The sequence below is a fragment of the Crocodylus porosus genome, unplaced genomic scaffold (assembly GCF_001723895.1).
Source record: "Crocodylus porosus isolate Cpor-Errol unplaced genomic scaffold, CroPor_comp1, whole genome shotgun sequence".
In the NCBI taxonomy this organism is placed as follows: domain Eukaryota; kingdom Metazoa; phylum Chordata; order Crocodylia; family Crocodylidae; genus Crocodylus; species Crocodylus porosus.
In genome coordinates, this window is record NW_017728951.1 from 55112686 (window position 1) to 55130788 (window position 18103).

Genomic DNA, 18103 nt, shown 5'->3' on the forward strand with positions numbered 1-18103 from the left:
CAGTGAGGGAGGGAGTGGGGCAGGCGCTGCCCAGCTGGGGCAAGGCATGGGACAGAGCCATGAGCAGCTTGTCCTGGGTGTGTGTGTGGGGGGGGGGGCAGCTCCTGCCACTGCATGCACACCCAAGGGGGACATGTCCCTCCTAGTTCTGTGCCTGGGTCAAGGATGGACTGCCGCTGTGGGCTGGGGCCAGGGGAGGTGCCAGGCTCTTCCCAGTGTGGGGTTGGACCAGGGCTGCATTTGGGGTGGACAAGGGTGACGCTGGGCAGATGGGTTTGGTGGGGGCTATGGCAAATTTTGGGGTGGATATAGCCCCCCTCCCAGCACCGCCACTGCCCACCCAACCTCACCTGCCCCAAATGCACCCCGGTTTATCCCCCTGCACCAGGAAAAGCCTGGCGCCACCCACCCTCACCCTGTGCACAGATCCAGGCGGCACGTGCCTCCCCCTCCTGTGCCTCCACCAGGAGTATGTGCAGCAGCAAGAGAATGTGCCCCCCGGGATGAGCTGCTTATTGCTTCATCCCGAACTCTGCCCTGGCTGGGCAGCGCCTGCCCCTGCCCCACTCCCTCCCTCACCGTAGGGGCCTTGATCTGCCTCCCGCCACCCTCCCCGGTCTCTTCCCCTTCCCCTGCCTCTTTGTCCCCACAGACTTACCATCTGGATGCTGCTCTCCAAGCTGCTGGGCTGCATTCCTGGCCACATGAATGCAACAGCTGTGCACGTGCATGTGGCATTTATTAGCGATATTGGCCACATGCCAGAAAAAGCCGATCACTGATGGTGGCAATTTTTGTTTTACTGGTGCTGATACAATACGATCCATTGTATTGGTGCACCTGTATTTGCTATACTTGTGAAGAGGGATTTTTCAATTTTTGCTGCCTGTAATTTCTAGATTCCTGATGGCTATGTAACAGTCATTAAGGAAAAAGCAAATTATCCAGTGCAGTTACTGTTGCTATTATAGAACTAGCAAGTCACTTGTAGTCTCATGTTTTATGAATTCAAACAAGATGTAAGTAAATGTTGTTTCCAGTATCACAGAATCTTCCTCTTAATTGGTGCCTTAGAGCACTACCAGAATACAAGTATGAAGCAGACCATCATAAGATTAATTAACTAATGCATTTTTTGCTTTTTTTAATTCCCCTACAGAATTTTAAATATGGTGACAAGGCAAGGGGCACTTTGGGCCAATACTCTGGGATCTTTGGGTGAGTAATATTGTGCTCATGATCATGCTAAAGGGGTTTTTGTTAACTTTCAAGTGTTCTTGGGGAAAAAAATTGGTTCTTTTGCACATTAAGTGGCTTCAAGTACATTAACCTATGACCTATATTTCTAATAACTAGTGATAATAACTAGTACCTGTTTCACCTGCCATGCATTGTGGATGCTTCCATCTAAATTAAAGCCCTTTTAGGTATCTTAAAATCTTTAACTATTGAAAGTGTAGGCAACTGATACAAATAGTGTTTTTTAGAAAAATTTTTTTTTGCCAGCTTCTCCATTACTTTTTTGTCATATTCTTCCATGTCTGGAACATATGGCTTGTGTTAAGAGGACAATAGCCAAAAACACATCTTGAAGGTAAATAGCCAAATGATGTTTAAAAATGTGTAGGAAGCAAGAAGTCTGCTAGACTAACCAAGGCAGTTGATAGGAATTGAGGAAAATAGTCATTATTAATTATCTATTTAATCAATGTTATCAGTGGTGAAGATGGCCAATGAAATTGTGTTGATAAATGCCAAGAAATATTTTTGAGGGGAAAAGCATTGTTTGTCTCTAAACTAACCGTATCTGATGCTGGTGCTATTGAACGCAGGATGCTCTCCTAAATGGGCTATGGGTCCAATTCATTATGGACATTTTTATTAGGCTGGCCTATTGCCTGAATTCTTTACTTTCAGAATGGAAAAATACCACTTAAGATACGTGTCTGAAAAAAAATGGAACTGCAAGTTCCAGGTCAGGGTTCTACTATGAGTGACACATTAACAAATCTTCACAGCTGTGTTTGAAGAAGGACGATTACTGAAGAAAATATTTGCCTTAGTTTGGTTACATTGGCATGCATTCCAGTGGGCAAATTAGTATATTTCATATAAGGTCTTTTCAGTCAGTATATTATAGTTCTTAGTATTACTTGATATGATGCAAGTTGGTACTAGCCTTTGTTACCTGGTATGGAAGTACCATGGTAGCCCTCAGAGTGGGCTTTGGGTTTCTCCAAGTGAGGAGCAACTCCCTGGTTTTGTAACACTGTAACTGTCCAGTTTGCAGGAATCTGTTGAGCAAGATTTTTTTTTTCTGTCTAGTACTGCACACTTAGGGCTGGCTTAGTTTCCTTGCTAGTGTTGAGCAGTATCTTACTTCACCATTGGTCTCATTAACTAATGAGTAAATTTTTCTTAGTGCGAATAAGGGTCTTGCAGTCTGGTGTTTTGAGCAGCAAAGATAACTTCTGTTACAATAACTGCTTTAATTCCTGAGTAGCATGAAATGCTTTTCTATTCCTTGTCCTAGTGAAACATTGTAAATTTTGTTAAAGATTATTTGTCTTCAAAGCGATTGATCTTGTATCCACGGTAAAAGTTCACTTCAGACCAATGTTCTCTTGTCCATGGAGTATGAGATATTGTGCAGCTGATTCATATGCAGGTAGAAATAAAACGCTTATAATGAACACAGTTCACAAGTCTGAGCAACCTAATAACTTACAGGGCAGATGCAGAGAGAAATGTCCTCCCTGTAGAATAGAAATGAGATAATGTTCTAAATTGGAAAAGTCTAAAGATGGACCCTTAAGTAGGAAAAGGGGGAGCTGTAAAGTCTGCACTGGACTGGTGACTGGTGCACTTAAGAAGGGCATGCCTTTTAACTTGTGTTAATCAGAATACTATATTCTATAAGTACTATATTAGCCATATTGCTGATGGGGTAGGGGAGCCTGTGTTAATTCTGTGCAGATGCCTTGATATTTTTTCTTCTTTTCTAATTTAATATCTTTCCCAGCTCTGCTTTACAGTGCATTTGGAGTGATCATAGAGAAAGCACGAGGTGCAGAAGATGACTTGAACACTGTAGCTGCTGGGACCATGACAGGAATGCTGTATAAAAGCACAGGTAGGCTGGCAAGATGTTTGCAGTTGTCCTTTACACATTTATAAGCATGAAGTTAATAGTCTCAATCCATTTTTGCTCCGGAAAGTGACTGTGTAAAAATAAAAAAATAGTACCTTCATATTCAGCAGAAATTTCTTGCGTATCAGAGCGCCATGCCTGTGGACTTCAGTGAGTCAGGATTATTGTTCTTTAATCCTGTTGACTCTGCAAGACCACAGCTGCATCAGAATTGTGTATGGAATACCAATTTATTATGCCTGCGAAGGATTTAATGGCAATGGGATTACATAGGTGGCACTCCAGGCATAGTTTATTTTTCAAAATCTTATGTTGTGATTCCTGAAAATGAAAGAATTTAAATTAACTCTCAGGTGCCAGTCTGAATTTGCAGGGCTAGGAAACTTTTGTTTCCTTCCTGGGCAAATTTAATTTGGAAATCACTGAGAAGGTAAACACAGCACTGCTTTCATGCCACTTTTCAGAGCAGACTTGCATTTAAAAAAAAAAATTGCTAGGCCTAAATTTCAAGTCTGATAATACGTATGATGGATGAAGTGATCTTGTAAAATAGGAACGGTATTTTGAATTGCCTGGTTTTAGAACTATTTCTGTGCTTCAGTGTACCCTACAATAAGAGTTCTCTTGATAACACCTGGTATAATTGTTAAAATGTATAAAAAATGTGGCAATACAGACAAGTAATAGCTACAATAATTAATATCTCCAGTGCCTGGTAAGATTAAATGAAGCCAAAGATTGCATGAGCCCTCAGCCATACAAGTAATACATTAAGGCAACAAAGCATGAAGGTTCTGACTTCAAATTATATATGGTACTTGCCCTGGCAGAATTAGTTGAGTATAAATACCTTCTTTTGTTAGTCCTGTTTTTATAAGAGATAGCATCTTCCACTACTTTTCATTCCAGAACATGAATAATTTGAAGTCATGTCTGCATAGCCTTGTCAAATATTTAACTGGGATATATGTTAGCATTCAACTGTTTGTTAACATGATGAAGTATGTTAGTGTTCAGCTATTTCATGAACAGCTGATTCAGACAATTTTGTTAGTTCCCTGATAGACCCAAGGAATTATTGTCTTTAATACTCTCCTACTTCCCTGAGCAAGACCTAGACAGAACTGAGTTTGGCAAAGGTGATTGGTGGTTGCATCCACCCATATTCTGTAAAGGTGAGATGCTTTGAAAGAGCTTTGAGCCCTATCTGCGTGATGTTTTTTGGTTCTCGTGAACATCATTAATGGAAACCTTGGAAGAGAGACAGGGAAGCTTCCCATTACCCCCAAATAGAGGGGGTATTGAGGATAATTTTGCAATTTCCATTAAATATGAAGCCACATGGCATATGAAAATTAATGTCCAAAGCACCAACACAAAGCCTTTGGCTCCATTTTTTTTATTTATGTATGAGATGGTTTAATACTTTTTTCCAAGCAGTTAAGAAAGTTCTTACGGACATGTTCATGTTGAAAAGGTTTAAATTGACACTTTCCAAAGTGAAACATAGCAATAGTAACCAGGAATATTCGGAGTAAAATTGGCAGATCACAGAATGTGACTAACTGAACGCTAAACATATGTTGTGTTCCAACATGCATACATGAAGCACTGCACCAGTCATCTTTCTAGTACAACCCTAAATACATATTGTTTATTATAAGTAACTAGAAGCCACTTAAAAGAAAAGTGCAACCCTAAAAACAATGCAAACCTAGCATTTTTTTAAAGTAGCTATTTTTCTTAAGGCAAAGGAATTTAGTATATTTAAGGGTTTATAAAACCACAAAGAATAGATTGTAAGAGGTGAATTTTTCAAAGCTAAGTACATTAAAACCTGTTATGCTTCAAAATCCTCTTTGGTGCAGACTATAATCTCTGCATAGTTATGCAATAAAACAATGACTCTAGCAGCCTTTCAGGAGAACTGAAAATGTATCATAGCGAGTTTACTGGAGAATAGAATAGTTTTCTGCAGAGGCAAATGTGCTAGCACTTATAGGAAGGATAGGGTCTTCACTAAAAGCGTCCTGTTAAAGTGCCTGTGCATACTTTTGCTATAGTCTTAGAGAAAGTGGACACTAATTAAAAAAAGTAAAAAAAAAGTTTTACTAAAGTGTTTTGACCTTTGTAAAAGCTTGCTTGTGCATCACTTGCCTACAAATGCTTTACAAACTTAACCTAAGGAACATTCAGCCGTAACAAGCTTCCTTTCACGTTTCTGTGTGGCCCTTATCCCTGCCCAAATAGTGTGCTCTGAAGGTCAGATTTTTACACTGAGGAAAGGTACTACGAATCAGTGTTCCCATTCACTACTACTCATTTAATGCAGAAGACTGTCCAGATGGCCTTAGCAGCCTCATTATGCACCTACATAATAGCAACCTAGCTTTTGTGTAATTAACTCCCCCAAGTTATATGAGCTTTGTGCTTGTGAAGCTAACAGGCTGGAAATGTAATATGTAATATTTCCTCTAGGAAAAAACACTAAGCAAGTAGGCTACCATAGTCTACACAAGTGGGACCAACCTTTTTGACAAGAGTGCCATAAATTAAGCCCTGCATTCTCCTCAAGCGCCATTCCGATCTCTTTTCCCTGCCCAATCTGCTGCTATGCTTTCTGCTCTTTGCCCAATCTGCCGCTGTGCTGCTTGCCCCCTCTTCAACCTACTGTGTGCCGCATAGGATGCCTGTGCCACTTGCTGCAGGATAGCCACCCCTGGTTTACAGTAATAGAAACTTCCCTGCTGGTTTTCAGGGATAACTTTGTGGAGAGTGCCTGCATTCACCCATTCTTTGAACTACACAGTTGTGGACAACTTTTTGAGTTACTAAACCTGTTTTTTAATATATATCGAGCACAGCAGACAGGGGGGAAAAAAGCTTCTTTCTTATTACTGAGTTCCAATGTCCAAAGCTGCTGAGCTGACAAAAACATAGATAAGGTTAGTACAGTATGTAAAGTCTTTCAGTACTCCATTTTATATGCAAAGTAATGTGCACACCACGTGAATGCACATTCAGCATCTACATGTGGATTAATGTGACTTAGTTAATCATGTCGAAATTTGATACTTGCTTTATGCAGATATCAAATTTAGGTGGGATTAGCCTAAAATTGCCATTTTTAAAGCATATTTAGGGCATGTATATGTGGACACAGCCCGTTAATGCCCCTTAGTGGTGATTTTAGGCTAATTCCATTTAAAAGGAGGGGGTGTATACACTACCAATGAGAACAAAGATGACAGCCACACCTGTTGAAAGGAGTTAATTCCATTTTCACTTAAGCTTTAATGCTACAGAGCCTCCTTATCAAACCTGCTTAATTTCCCCCATAATGATTCAAATAATAGCTTTCAGCATTATGCATACAGTACAGAAGAAAGAAGTTACCTTTCTGAGTCACAACCATGGGACATAGCAATTCCTTTGCTAGCCTACAGTATGTCTCCAATAGACTGCAAGCTCAACTGACCCACATGGAGTCAGAGGGCAGGGGCTAGGGCCCAGTTGCCTTTGCTGGTTTTCCCTGCAGCAGCATAGGGAGAGCACCTGCAGACTGAGCTTTTTCCTGCTGCTATAAAGGTAAGCAGCTGCTATTGAAGCTTCTCCCAGAGCCAAAAATCATCAAAGCCCTATGTCTGTTGGCCTGTCCATATTCAGCCATAGGCTGTGTAGGATGTCAAACCCCTGCAATATGTCTATAGTAGCAAACTGCTGCTACCATAGCTAAAACCCTCAGTGATTGTCTTTCTGGACTGACATTTATTTGTATGCACTGCAAAGCCTGCCTGTTGACTGAATTTTTTGAATTGCACTCATTAAACTTTTTATGAGGGGAAACCTGGTCACAAATAATTTGTGGATAGGCTGCTGTTGGAAGTTCTCGGATGTGCCACTACTTAGAAGACTGATTCCCCATAAATCTTATTTTTCCCTTGTGAGGGTCTTAAATCATTACATCAGCGTTTTCAACCACCAGAGAGAGCATAATCTTGCTTCCTGAAGTATCTACATTCATTAAGACTGGTTTAAGCAGGTCTGTGCAATACCACTAAATCTTACCTTCTATGTGGTAAAGGTGGATTAGAATAAAAGACAGTCAACAGGAAGAGGAATAGGGAAGTTCAACACAAGATTGGAAATGGAATGAATAATTGATAATTTCCCTTTGCACATGGCTGGTAGTATTTTTAAAGTAAGCCATGTGTTTCTGTAGATGTTGGGAGAATGGATCTGTGAACCAAAAAAAAAATCATTTTCAGAAATCCCTAAAGTCTAGATAAACATATACTGCCATAGAACCATTTATGATAAGGAAAATGAGTTGAAAAACTTCAGAAATACTTTGTTCACTTTAGTCAAAAAGACTTAAAGCTTTTCTCTTTGCTCTTTGACATGAGGTTTAGCTGCTGTGATTACTTACTGACTTTAGTAAAAAAAAGGGTAGCTATTTAATTGCTATTAACTTGTGGTGCTACCCTTGCAGCTTCATATGTTTGGGGTCACCATTTACCAAGATTCTCTGAGTGGATATCTAGTGATAAAGAAACAATCCCTGCATGTTCCTTACACTAGTATAAGGAGCAGGTGTATTGTTGAGAGAGTGCTGTGGGCCATCCAGAAGCATGGACTATTCAATGACAGTACATCAGATGCTCTGGATTAACTGCTCACAAGTCTCCAGCTAACTTGAGGTAGCTTGCCCGTCAGTGGGAGAGGATTAAGCTACTACACATTATGTGTCATTTACCACAGGATAAAGGAGCACAAATAAGCAGACATTCTGACATTCTGTAAACCCTCTGAGTAAGTTGTTTGTGTTCTTATGACCTTAATTTCCCCTCTCCTTCCTTGATAGAAGCTGTCCTGGTAACTGCTTTATAATCCTAGAAGATGACCAGCAACCTCACACTCACAGTTTTGCCCCTTCCAAGTTAGCAAGTGTTAGTGTTGAGAGGGACTTTTGGTTGTCATAAGTTGTTCACAACTGAAAGATAAAGCCACCTCTAAATACACATTTCTGAAAGGAAAAATTAGAGTCTCTTATGTTGAAGGGAGAAGGCATCACTAAAAAGGAACTGAGATAGCTATACATTTAACAGTGCAATTCTCCCATTTAATAAGATATATATTAGATAGTTCTCCAATTATATGTGGGCAAAGCAAACAACAGATTTGTTGTTGGTTCATAATGAATATTATGATGCATGAATCTTTAGAGTCAAATTAATGCTTTAGTCCACATGGACTTTTTCAAAATCATTTTCCTTTAGAAAAATCATTAACTTTTCAACCAAGCTGTCTTATGGTGAGAGTGTGTATCTGGCCAGCAGTGGCATGTCTGCTAGAAGTAGCCAAAAGGGATTGGTCATTACTTGAGGACTCTTGGGCACAGCCCTAAAAGTCAACAAATCTTAAGTTTATTAACAGAACTTATTGCTTTATTGCAAGTGATAAAGTCTGACCTAGTCAGATCTAGAAACTCATTGGTGTAAGTGCAATGGTTAGAAGTTCAGGAAAAAAGGAAGTCATCACTTGTATATCTCTGCTTGCCAACAAGGCCCTTTGAACTAAAGCATGACTCTCTTTTCATGGCTTCATGCTATGTTCATCAAAATGTTGGGGGTTTGTATGTGTAAGGATATGGTTGGAAATAGGTTTTAAATTTCTTGGTATTTCTCTTTGTAGTCCTTTAACCTCTGGGACAATTTACAATAAATTATATTTAATCTGAAGACAAGCAGAAGATTTTGCTACCTGTAAATAAGGATCCCTTCAAATTACTTTAGAAACATGGTGAGCCAGTATGATCTAAATGTAGAGGACATGTTCAAATCTGCAGAGCTAGATGGGATATACCATAGATTACCAAAGGAGTTTATTGAAATAATTTCAGCCATGGGCTACCCTTTTTGCAGACTCATGGAGATCATCTGGGTGAGGTCCCAGATGATTGGAAAGGAGCAAATTTAGAACTGTTTTTAAGACAAGGAAAAAGGAAGATATAGGGAATTACAGAGCAGTCAGCTTGACCTTGACCTGCTTCATGATCTTTCTAAGTATCCTCAAGGATTCTATAATAAAGAAGCTAGAAGAGGTTATCAGAAAACACTAGCTTGGATTTACTAAGAATAAGTCATACCTGACCAATTTGATTTCCTTCTCTGACAAGGTGACAGGTTCTGTGGATGAGGGGACAGCAGTGGATATATGTACATTGATTTTAGCAAGACTTTTGGCATAGTCTCCCATACCATTCTCTGTAATAAGACAATGAAATGCAGAATATATGAAAGTACAGTTAAGTGGATACATAAATGGTTGGATTATTATGTTCAGTAAGTAGTAATGTCTAGTTAGAAGGCGGTATGAAGTGGGGTTCCCAGGGGTCTGTCTTGGGTCCAGTATGGTTTAACGTTTCCATTAATGATTTGGATGATGGGATTGAATACACACTTAGCAAATTTGCAGATGACACTGAGTTGGGTTAAATACTAGAAACTCTGGAGAGTAGGGCTAAATTCCAGGATGACCTGGATACATGGCAGAAATCAGCCAGATGAAATCAATGAAGGACAAGTATTTGAGATAGGAGAGTTGCACTCACAAACACAAACTGGGAAATAATTGTAACAGCAGACTGGATGGAATTAAGATGAATGTCACTTGCAAATCAAGGGAAATGATTCTGCCACTCTGTTCAGCACAAGTGAGGCCTCAACTAGAGCACTGTGTCCATTTTTGGGCCCCACACCTCAAAAAGGATGTGTACAGATTGGAAAGAGTCCATCGGAGTGCCAGAACTGATTAGAGGCCTTGGAGATGAGACTTGGGAGGAAAGGCTATGGTTATTTAGTCTGGAGTGAAAGGTATGGTTATTTAGTCTGGAGTGAAACAGGGTTTGCTACGTCTTCAAATACCTGAAGGGCAAATATAAAATGGATTGGGATGGGCTTTTCTCTATGGCCATAGGAAACAGAACTAAGAGCAATGGCCTCAAACTGCAGCAGGGAAAGTATAAGTTCAGATTAAGAGGAACTTTCTGACTATGAGGGTGGTTAAGCATTCATTGGAACAGGCTACCTAGAGAAATAGGACATTTCCAGGGATGGCAATTCCACAGAAGCAGGTTAGACAGACACTTGACTGGGATGATTTAGTCCAAGATGATCCTGTCTGGGGCAGAGGGATGAACTAGATGACTTCATGATGTTCCTTCCGGTCCTACTTTCCTATGATCCACTTTATTCATAAAATCACCATCTTAGCTGTCACTTAGACATGAAGTTTGTATAAATAGTCAGTTGTATGAGCAGCTTAGTACAATCAGTGGACAGACTATTATTCTTAATGATCCCTCATCCTGTGGATTTGTTCCATGTATGCTGCACAAGCATCGGGCTGGGTCATGAGGACAAATACAGACTGGTTATGATAAGGAAAACAGTTGCCAGTAGGACTTGATTTTTCCATCATAAGGTGGCGGGATTGTGTTTTGGGGTGGCTTCTCTACTGCTCACGGGCAGCTCAGTTGCCCCTAATTTATTAGAAAGCCAGTAAAGTTTCATAGCTCACTCAAGCAGTTGTAGTGAAATCCAAGATGTCTATTGTATTACCCCAAATATAAGCAGGGACAGCGACCACAGTTCTGCCTGTAATTTAGCTGCTATGAGCACAAGGAATGGTCTTCAGACTCAGGACCATAGTAGTGCACTAAGTTAATACTTGGAAAGTGATTAACGGTCATTAGGGCTATACAGTCTCTTCTCAACTTGTGAATTTCTTGAACTTGAATCTCTCCAGCTGATGGCTCAGTCTCTCCCCACCACAGCCACTAACCAGAATAAGTTTCCTTGCATCAAGCCCTATATTGTCACTGTTCTAGTGTCTTTTGCAGCTGTTTGAAAATGAAACTGAACAAGAGAGAAATAGATTCTAAAGAAACAGTTTTGGTTTCCCTCAGATAATTTCCACACCCATGAGGCTAATCAACGCTAGGGAAACTTTCTAAAAAAAACTCCCATAGAGCAGCAGGAAACTTTCAGAACAGTTCCCTAGTGCTATCCTCTGCAGATATGTAATTAATAAATAAATTAGCCCTTTAGGACTGGTAGTTTAGAGGCATTGATTAACTATAGCTCCATTTTTAAATTCAGTGAGCAGAACAAAAGCTTACCATGTCTGAAAAAGTGGGCTTTTTAAACCAGAGGACATGGTTCAGTGCATCAAGGCAGATGACACAGAACCATTCAAACAGTTTCTTCTGCAGCTTGCAAAGAAACCAAATATTTCTCATTTTAAATATTTGAAAGACAGATGGCAGAGGCCACAAAGAGCTAATTACATAAAATCTAGCCTTCATGTTGCATTTGGTGTACATAGTGACAACCAATAGATCATTAATAGGCTATTCATGCCAGTTTCATCTTCACATCGTTGATTCAGGTTTTTTCCTTTTTATTTAAACTTTTTTTAAGGAGCAAAGATTTAATCTCCCTGCACAGTCTCCCTTACATATTCATCAATTAATCAATCCATCAATCTCTACACATTCAGTTGATGCAAGCAGGATTATAGCCCCAAATTTTGCCCTTCCAATTTGTATATGCAGTGCACAATTCCACCTGTCATATTGGTCGGCTCTAATTTTGAAAGCAGGTAGTGAATAGAAATGGTCTGGCAACATGGTTTGGATGCTAAGTTTCACTGTACTATGTACTTGTAAGAGAGCTGGGGTAGAAATGAAAGGCATGTTCATTGATGTGGTTAATAGACAGGACAAGCCATATGTTAGCTAAAACTAAACAAATACTTTGAGGTGACTTAGGATAACACACGTATCTCTCTCAGCTAGTGACCTTTACAGAACATTGGCCATCATCAGCTTGAGCTACCTATCTATTTTTTATTATTATTCTTCCTCTTTTAGCCCCTCAGCATGTGCCCAATGGAGATAGCAGCCCCACTGCATGTCCTGTAGATTTTGTGGTGGCAGACTTGCTATCAGGGATTAGCAGAAGCAGCTGCAAGGGCAGAGTTGGAATTTAGCGTATCTCTTAGTTGACACAGCTGGGGGTCAGGGTTTTTTTGTAATCAGGGTCTTCACATCAGAATGTTCCACACTTCCTGCCCAGCAACTCAGCTGTTTGAGAAACCAACTGTTAACTGACAGATACCTCCAGTGCTGTGCTAGGCAGCTTACACAAAAACAGGGATGGGGGAGGGCAGCTTTTCCCCACAAGAAAAATTTTAAATTCCATCTCTCAGATTCTAAGCTAGTAGTTCTCAGCCCATGCCCCACGGGCCACATGCAGCCTAATCAGCACACTGCTGCAGCCCATGTGACATCCTGTTAAAACATTGTTTAAAATAGATACACAGGAAGTAAGTTGCATGTGTGACGCCCACAACACACTGAGAGCTGCAACTGTGGCCCACTATGGCAAATAGATATTCTAAGCAATACGAACACATGACTCACTGTGTTCGTATTGCTTAGAATATCTATACGTAAATTGCCAGACATGGAAAGAGTCTCAGTGCAAGAAAGGGAGTTTCTGAAGTTATCCAAATAGAAGAGCTTCCTTGCATTTGCAATTGGCCTAGACAAATTGATGAAGAAAATAGTATAGGGAAGAGGTGTGATTTGGCTTGTTTCCATTTGTATTCTGTGAAATTCAAGTCTTGAAAGTCCCTGTAATCCACTTGATCGCAGTCCGGTTAAAGCTTTCCCTTGGATATTCTTTCTGGTCAATTTTAGCATCAGCTCAAGCTAGGGTTAGGTGCAGAGGTGGGATTTCACCATTAGCCTTTGCCCACAAGTATTTATATTCCTTGCACAAGTGTCCTTTCAACTCCTCACCTGTGACCTACCAGTAGCAGTTGCTGGTGGTTGTTTACATGTAACCAGGTGGCAGCTCTTCATGTGGAAAAGCTGCTCTTGAGTTAGGTACCCAAGGCAAAATTTCAAAAATAAGACCTCAGAATTAGGCTCCTAATCCTGTTTTTGGCACCCAAGACTGACTTTCAGTACTGCTTGGCCTCAGCATCCTTTAGTAAGATGTGCATGGTGCTCAACACAGTTTAAGGATCAACCCACCTCTTCGGGAGTCTCTCTTCGGTGTTTGCTTTTTATGATACTGACTTTTGCCCTCCATCCTAAGAACCGAGGTCTCCTAACTAAATCACCGCAGCTAGCAAAAACATAGGAAGTAGAGCTAGAAATAATCTTACATACTTATATCCTCAGCTGTTTCCTCAATTTTATTACAGACCTAGACAATTGTAAATATGTTTAAGACTTAGCTCCAGTCCAGTGAGATTTTGCTTAATCTTGCTTGTCAACTAACATTCTCTCAGTCTAGTTGACAGTAATGGTTTTTGCTCCATTAAAAACTTGAATGGATTAGAGAGGAACACTAATTTAGTTTGTCATGGGTCAGAAATACAAAGTACTAGGACTTTGTCTATTAGTCTAAGGAATTTAAGATTAAATGTTTTTCATAATTCTGCAAAGTGCCAGTCTTGCAGGCAGGTTATATCAAATTGTGGGTGAAATTTCTTGATGAACAGTTTTACATAAATAGTTAATTTGACCCTGGTTAATATTCAATACCTATATTTCTGCCTGGTTAGGGTCCTGGTCCCCAGTGCCACTGTGTGCATAGTATGTTCTGGGAACTGTACCAGGAACCTTTTCAGTTTTAAATATTGGAAACAGCCAAAGTCTGCATGTTACCATTAAAATCACTCCCCCGGTAGCTGGATGAGAGGTGTATTCTAATAAAGGAAAATGCTAACCAGGAGAAAGAACTTATGCTGTGGATCCTAAATGTATTTTCATTATGACCCTTAACAGCAACCAAGCTTTCATTTTATTTTACCTTCATGGGCAGTAGGAGTTTATTTATAATATTTTTTATTATGTATTTTGGTATTTTGTGGCACAATAATTGTTTCTGTCCTTGTTTTTCTTTAATCTCCTGAGTACGTGAGACTAAGGAAAATAATTCAGTGACTATCCTCAGAAATCCTTGATGACTGATCTGTTCCTCCAGTTTGTTTTCAAAGTGCTGAAACTCCTAAACAGTTCTGTTTCAGTTGTATTATTTCTGTAGAGCTGCTCCATGGCTTTAATTAAGCTTTCTTGCATAAGATCACATCTGCGTCAGTTGCTTTTTTGTTGTTTACTTGTCCCTCCCCCAACCTAGATATCATTTGATGTACAGGATTAGGATCTCGGGTGGAGAATAACATGCAATTAATTTTAAAGTAGTAAAGATCTTGTCTGCATATATATACCTGTAGTCATGAAGACAGAGTAAATAAGGAAAAGCTCATTTATGAAGAGCTTAAAACCTGCAGTAGCATTTAATATAAAAAGTGCTAAAGTTGATAACATTCTGCTATTAAAATTAGACTCAGTAATGAGGCATTATATCACAAGGGCTCCATGTAGGAGAGAGTTTTATAAATGAGATCAAATGCTATAAAATCTATTTATGCTGAATGTGCTGTATTTGAGAGTCTTTCTAATTAAATGATCCTGGCTGATTGCTCTGTCTAAATGTTTCTGTTTATATAGATTAATAAATACAGTCTTCTTTTATTTCTCTTTCAGGTGGGGTGCGTGGAATAGCACGAGGAGGCATTGCAGGCTTGCTGCTTACTGGTCTCTATGCTCTCTATAACAACTGGGAGCACATGAAGGGCTCAGTAGCACGACAGTCTCTCTGAGCAGAATTTATGAGGACTGGAGATAGGAAATGCTTATGTAGTTCACCAATCAAATTGATTACAAAAAAATCAGTCTGTTGTTCCTTCATATTTTATCTACAATGTGTGTGAAGCTGAATGGCAGCTGTTGTACTGTGAGAGTTTGACACCTTTTACTGGGACTGGCACTTCATTTCCAGCCAGCAGACTGCTGGAAGCAGTAGTACCTGGAGGACCAGCAAAGTGGCCATTAACCTCCTTCTGAAGACAAAGTTACTTGGCTCTTCATCTTTGTCATATGGGCCTGAACTAGGTCTGCTTCCCTAACATGGGTCATGAAATTATCAGTGCTGTGCCGCCAGGTTTGTTCAGTTATGTGTATTATGATAGCACTACTTTATGGCTAATAAAATGTGCACCTAGAGCAAAACACTGCATTCCTTCCAACAGAAGCAAATGGTGCTGTAGCCAATGTCACTTCAGCTGGAACAAATTGGAACCCTAGTCAGTAGTGGAAAAGCTGTAGATGAGGTTCTTACAGATTACAGCACAGATTAAGCAGAAAAAACGGTATATTAGGTAGTTTATTGAAGAGTGATGCTAATTAAGTTCTTTTTCTAGTCTTTGATCTTTCTTACCCCAGTAAGGGAAGTAAATAGAATTCAGTAGCTTTCTTTTGGTTATAAAATAGTTTTGTTTTGAAAGAACAGTGTCATGGGACATGGTATAGAAATTCATAAAAGAAAAAAGCCATGAGCTAATTGTCTCATGGTGTCCACTAAATAGTGAAATGAAAGAAGTAGTGGTTAGCTGTGTCCTATTACCTCACTTTTGTCAGAGCAAGTATTGAATCATGTATTGCTGTTGGCTTTTGGAGTGGTATGGCAACTTACCTTTGTTTTGAAATAGCTTTAGCTTTAGTCTACAGCACTCAGGTGCTTCAAAGTCTTAGAATTGGTTTAGACAGCAAATGTTGGAGACAAAGCAAAATGAGTGCTTGGCTCAGAAGACTGTATTTTACCATTGGTTTATCTTGGTGCCACATTCTTTTTGTACAGATTAAATTAAGCTTTGTAGGGGTAAAAAATCTGCACCTTCATTCACAGTAAATAACCATTTCTCCCTGAATTGCCTTCACTGTGGTCTCTGAGTAGAATGGATCTGATTTTATTCTAATATACATTGGTGTCATTCAAAAGATGTTCCAAAAAATAATCTGTGGAATTAATCCTGCTCTTCAAAGTGGAAGTAAGAGTTGAGTCTTGGGTAGATGGAACCACAGCAGGAGGGTGTATTTTCCTCAGATGTTACTTATCTGTCCTATTAGCAGCAAAAGCATATGATGGCTACAGGCATTCCTTTTACATAAATGGTCTTTTGTTGAATGTGTCCTAGTATATTACATTGCACAAGACACTAATTCAGGGAATTTAGGAATTACAGTAAAGGTTTTGGATATTGATTGGTATAGGTCCTCAGGCCTTCCCTTGCTTTTTTTTTTTAAGCTTTGTTTGCAGCTAATGTTTCCCTCAGCAGCGCTTCTCTTTAGCACAATAACATTCTTGCATAGTGTTGGAAATCTGAGTAGTGATAGCTGGGACAGCTGATTGCTAACAAGAGAGCCTCTTAGAGGGAGAAGTCCCTGTGAGGGATTCCTGGCAAGTAACAGCCCTGTTAGGTTCCATTTTCGCAGCAGCCAAAGGTTTGGTTTTCCACAAGGTTCTGTTTTCCCATGGGTCACAAACTTTAAACTTTAAAAAAAAGATTCTCCTTTAGAGGAGAAAAAGGTGGGAAGTCATGGTTTTTCCCCTTTCAGGCTGATAGACTTCCAGCTTGCAAGGGGCTGGTTGGGCCCCCTGCTGCCCCACACACTGCGGGTTGGGATGCAGGGGCAGGGTAGCAAGTTGGGAGTAAGGGGTAGTGGGTCAGGAGTGGCCATTGATATTTATGACTGGGTCCTGGTACAAAAAAGGTTGAGAACCACTGTTCCATATAATAGCTATAAAGCCTCACATGAACCCTGTAAAGTAGTTACAGCCTAGTTCACACCCACTAGGGGATATAGTTTATTCAGAGTTCAAGTTAAGACGGTTCATGCTATACAGTAGTCCTGGATGACTAGAGCAGTATAAAGAATGGCTTTGGGTGGTTGTGTTGTGTAATAGAACCTAGTTGTAAAACAAGGTGTGAGCTATAAGCCAGTGGCTTTCAACCTGTGGTCTACAGACCCTTGGGGGTCCACAGATTGTGTCTGAGGGGTCTGTGAAAGATAATTATGATTAATCAAAAGGTATGTGAATACCCACATTTAAAATTCAAAGGGTCCACACCTCCATTTGAAGTTTCCAAAGAGGTCTACAAACAAAAAAAGGCTGAAAAACCACTGCTGTAAGCTATTGAGCAGTCTCCATGCTGCTTGCAACAGGCAAGCAAACTTAAAGGGTTTGCACCTATTTATTCAGCAAATCACAGAACTACTTTTTTTCCCCTGAAAAATAATTTCTTCAGCCAATTCAGGTCCCAAGGAGGTGGAATCAGTAAAAGTAGAAAGCAACTCCTGCCCAAGAAGAAGAATTTACCTTACTTTCCTTCCTTGACATAATCATACAGCTTTTTGTAGCGGTCTTTTTTTTCTTTTCCTTCTCTGAGAAACCTTTGCTTTTCTCAAGAGCAAAGATGTCTGGCAGCAGCTATTTATACCCTTTATATCTACTAAGCCTTCATAGTTGAACCTAATTAATCTGCAAATTCTCAAATAATAGGGCTCCAGTTGCTAGCAGGTGCTTAATGCTAGTGTCTAATTGAGTTCAGCATATATCTGCCATTGAAATCAATGAAGTAAGCTTGGTCCTCCCCATCTTGTTAGGTAAAGAGGAAGAGTAACTGCTACAGCAACTTTCTGATTTGTTTTCTTCCACTCCAGCATCTGGACTTCTAGGTAATATAATGTAGAAAAATAGCATCTCCTGCCAGTGTAGGGCCATATCACCATAGAATCTGTGTGTCCTATTCATGGGTTAAAGAGGTGTCTTGCCCAGTACATCCAACAGTGAACTGGAAAGTGAGTTTGCCTGCCTTGAAGGTGAAGGAGGCATTTCCTATCACCATCACGTCCTTGATACACTTTTAAAAATCCTTTTACAGTCACTTTTTTCAGGGCTTTTGAGACTCTGTAAAAGAGCCTTGAACTGTTTGGGTTTTCTCCCATAGAAAATGCAAGCAATGTTGCTT

General features: G+C 39.9%; 1 protein-coding gene across 1 annotated transcript in view; it reads left to right on the plus strand.

The window, feature by feature from the left end:
* TIMM23B (translocase of inner mitochondrial membrane 23 homolog B) overlaps positions 1 to 15302 on the plus strand; it is a 27101-nt gene extending 11799 nt beyond the window's left edge. The window contains exons 5-7 of the mRNA XM_019555595.1: positions 1160 to 1218; positions 3023 to 3133; positions 14778 to 15302. Of these exons, the coding sequence (XP_019411140.1) occupies positions 1160 to 1218; positions 3023 to 3133; positions 14778 to 14893 (286 nt within the window). The 3' untranslated portion in view covers positions 14894 to 15302. The remainder of the gene's footprint in view (positions 1 to 1159; positions 1219 to 3022; positions 3134 to 14777) is intronic.
* Positions 15303 to 18103: the final 2801 nt, after the last annotated feature.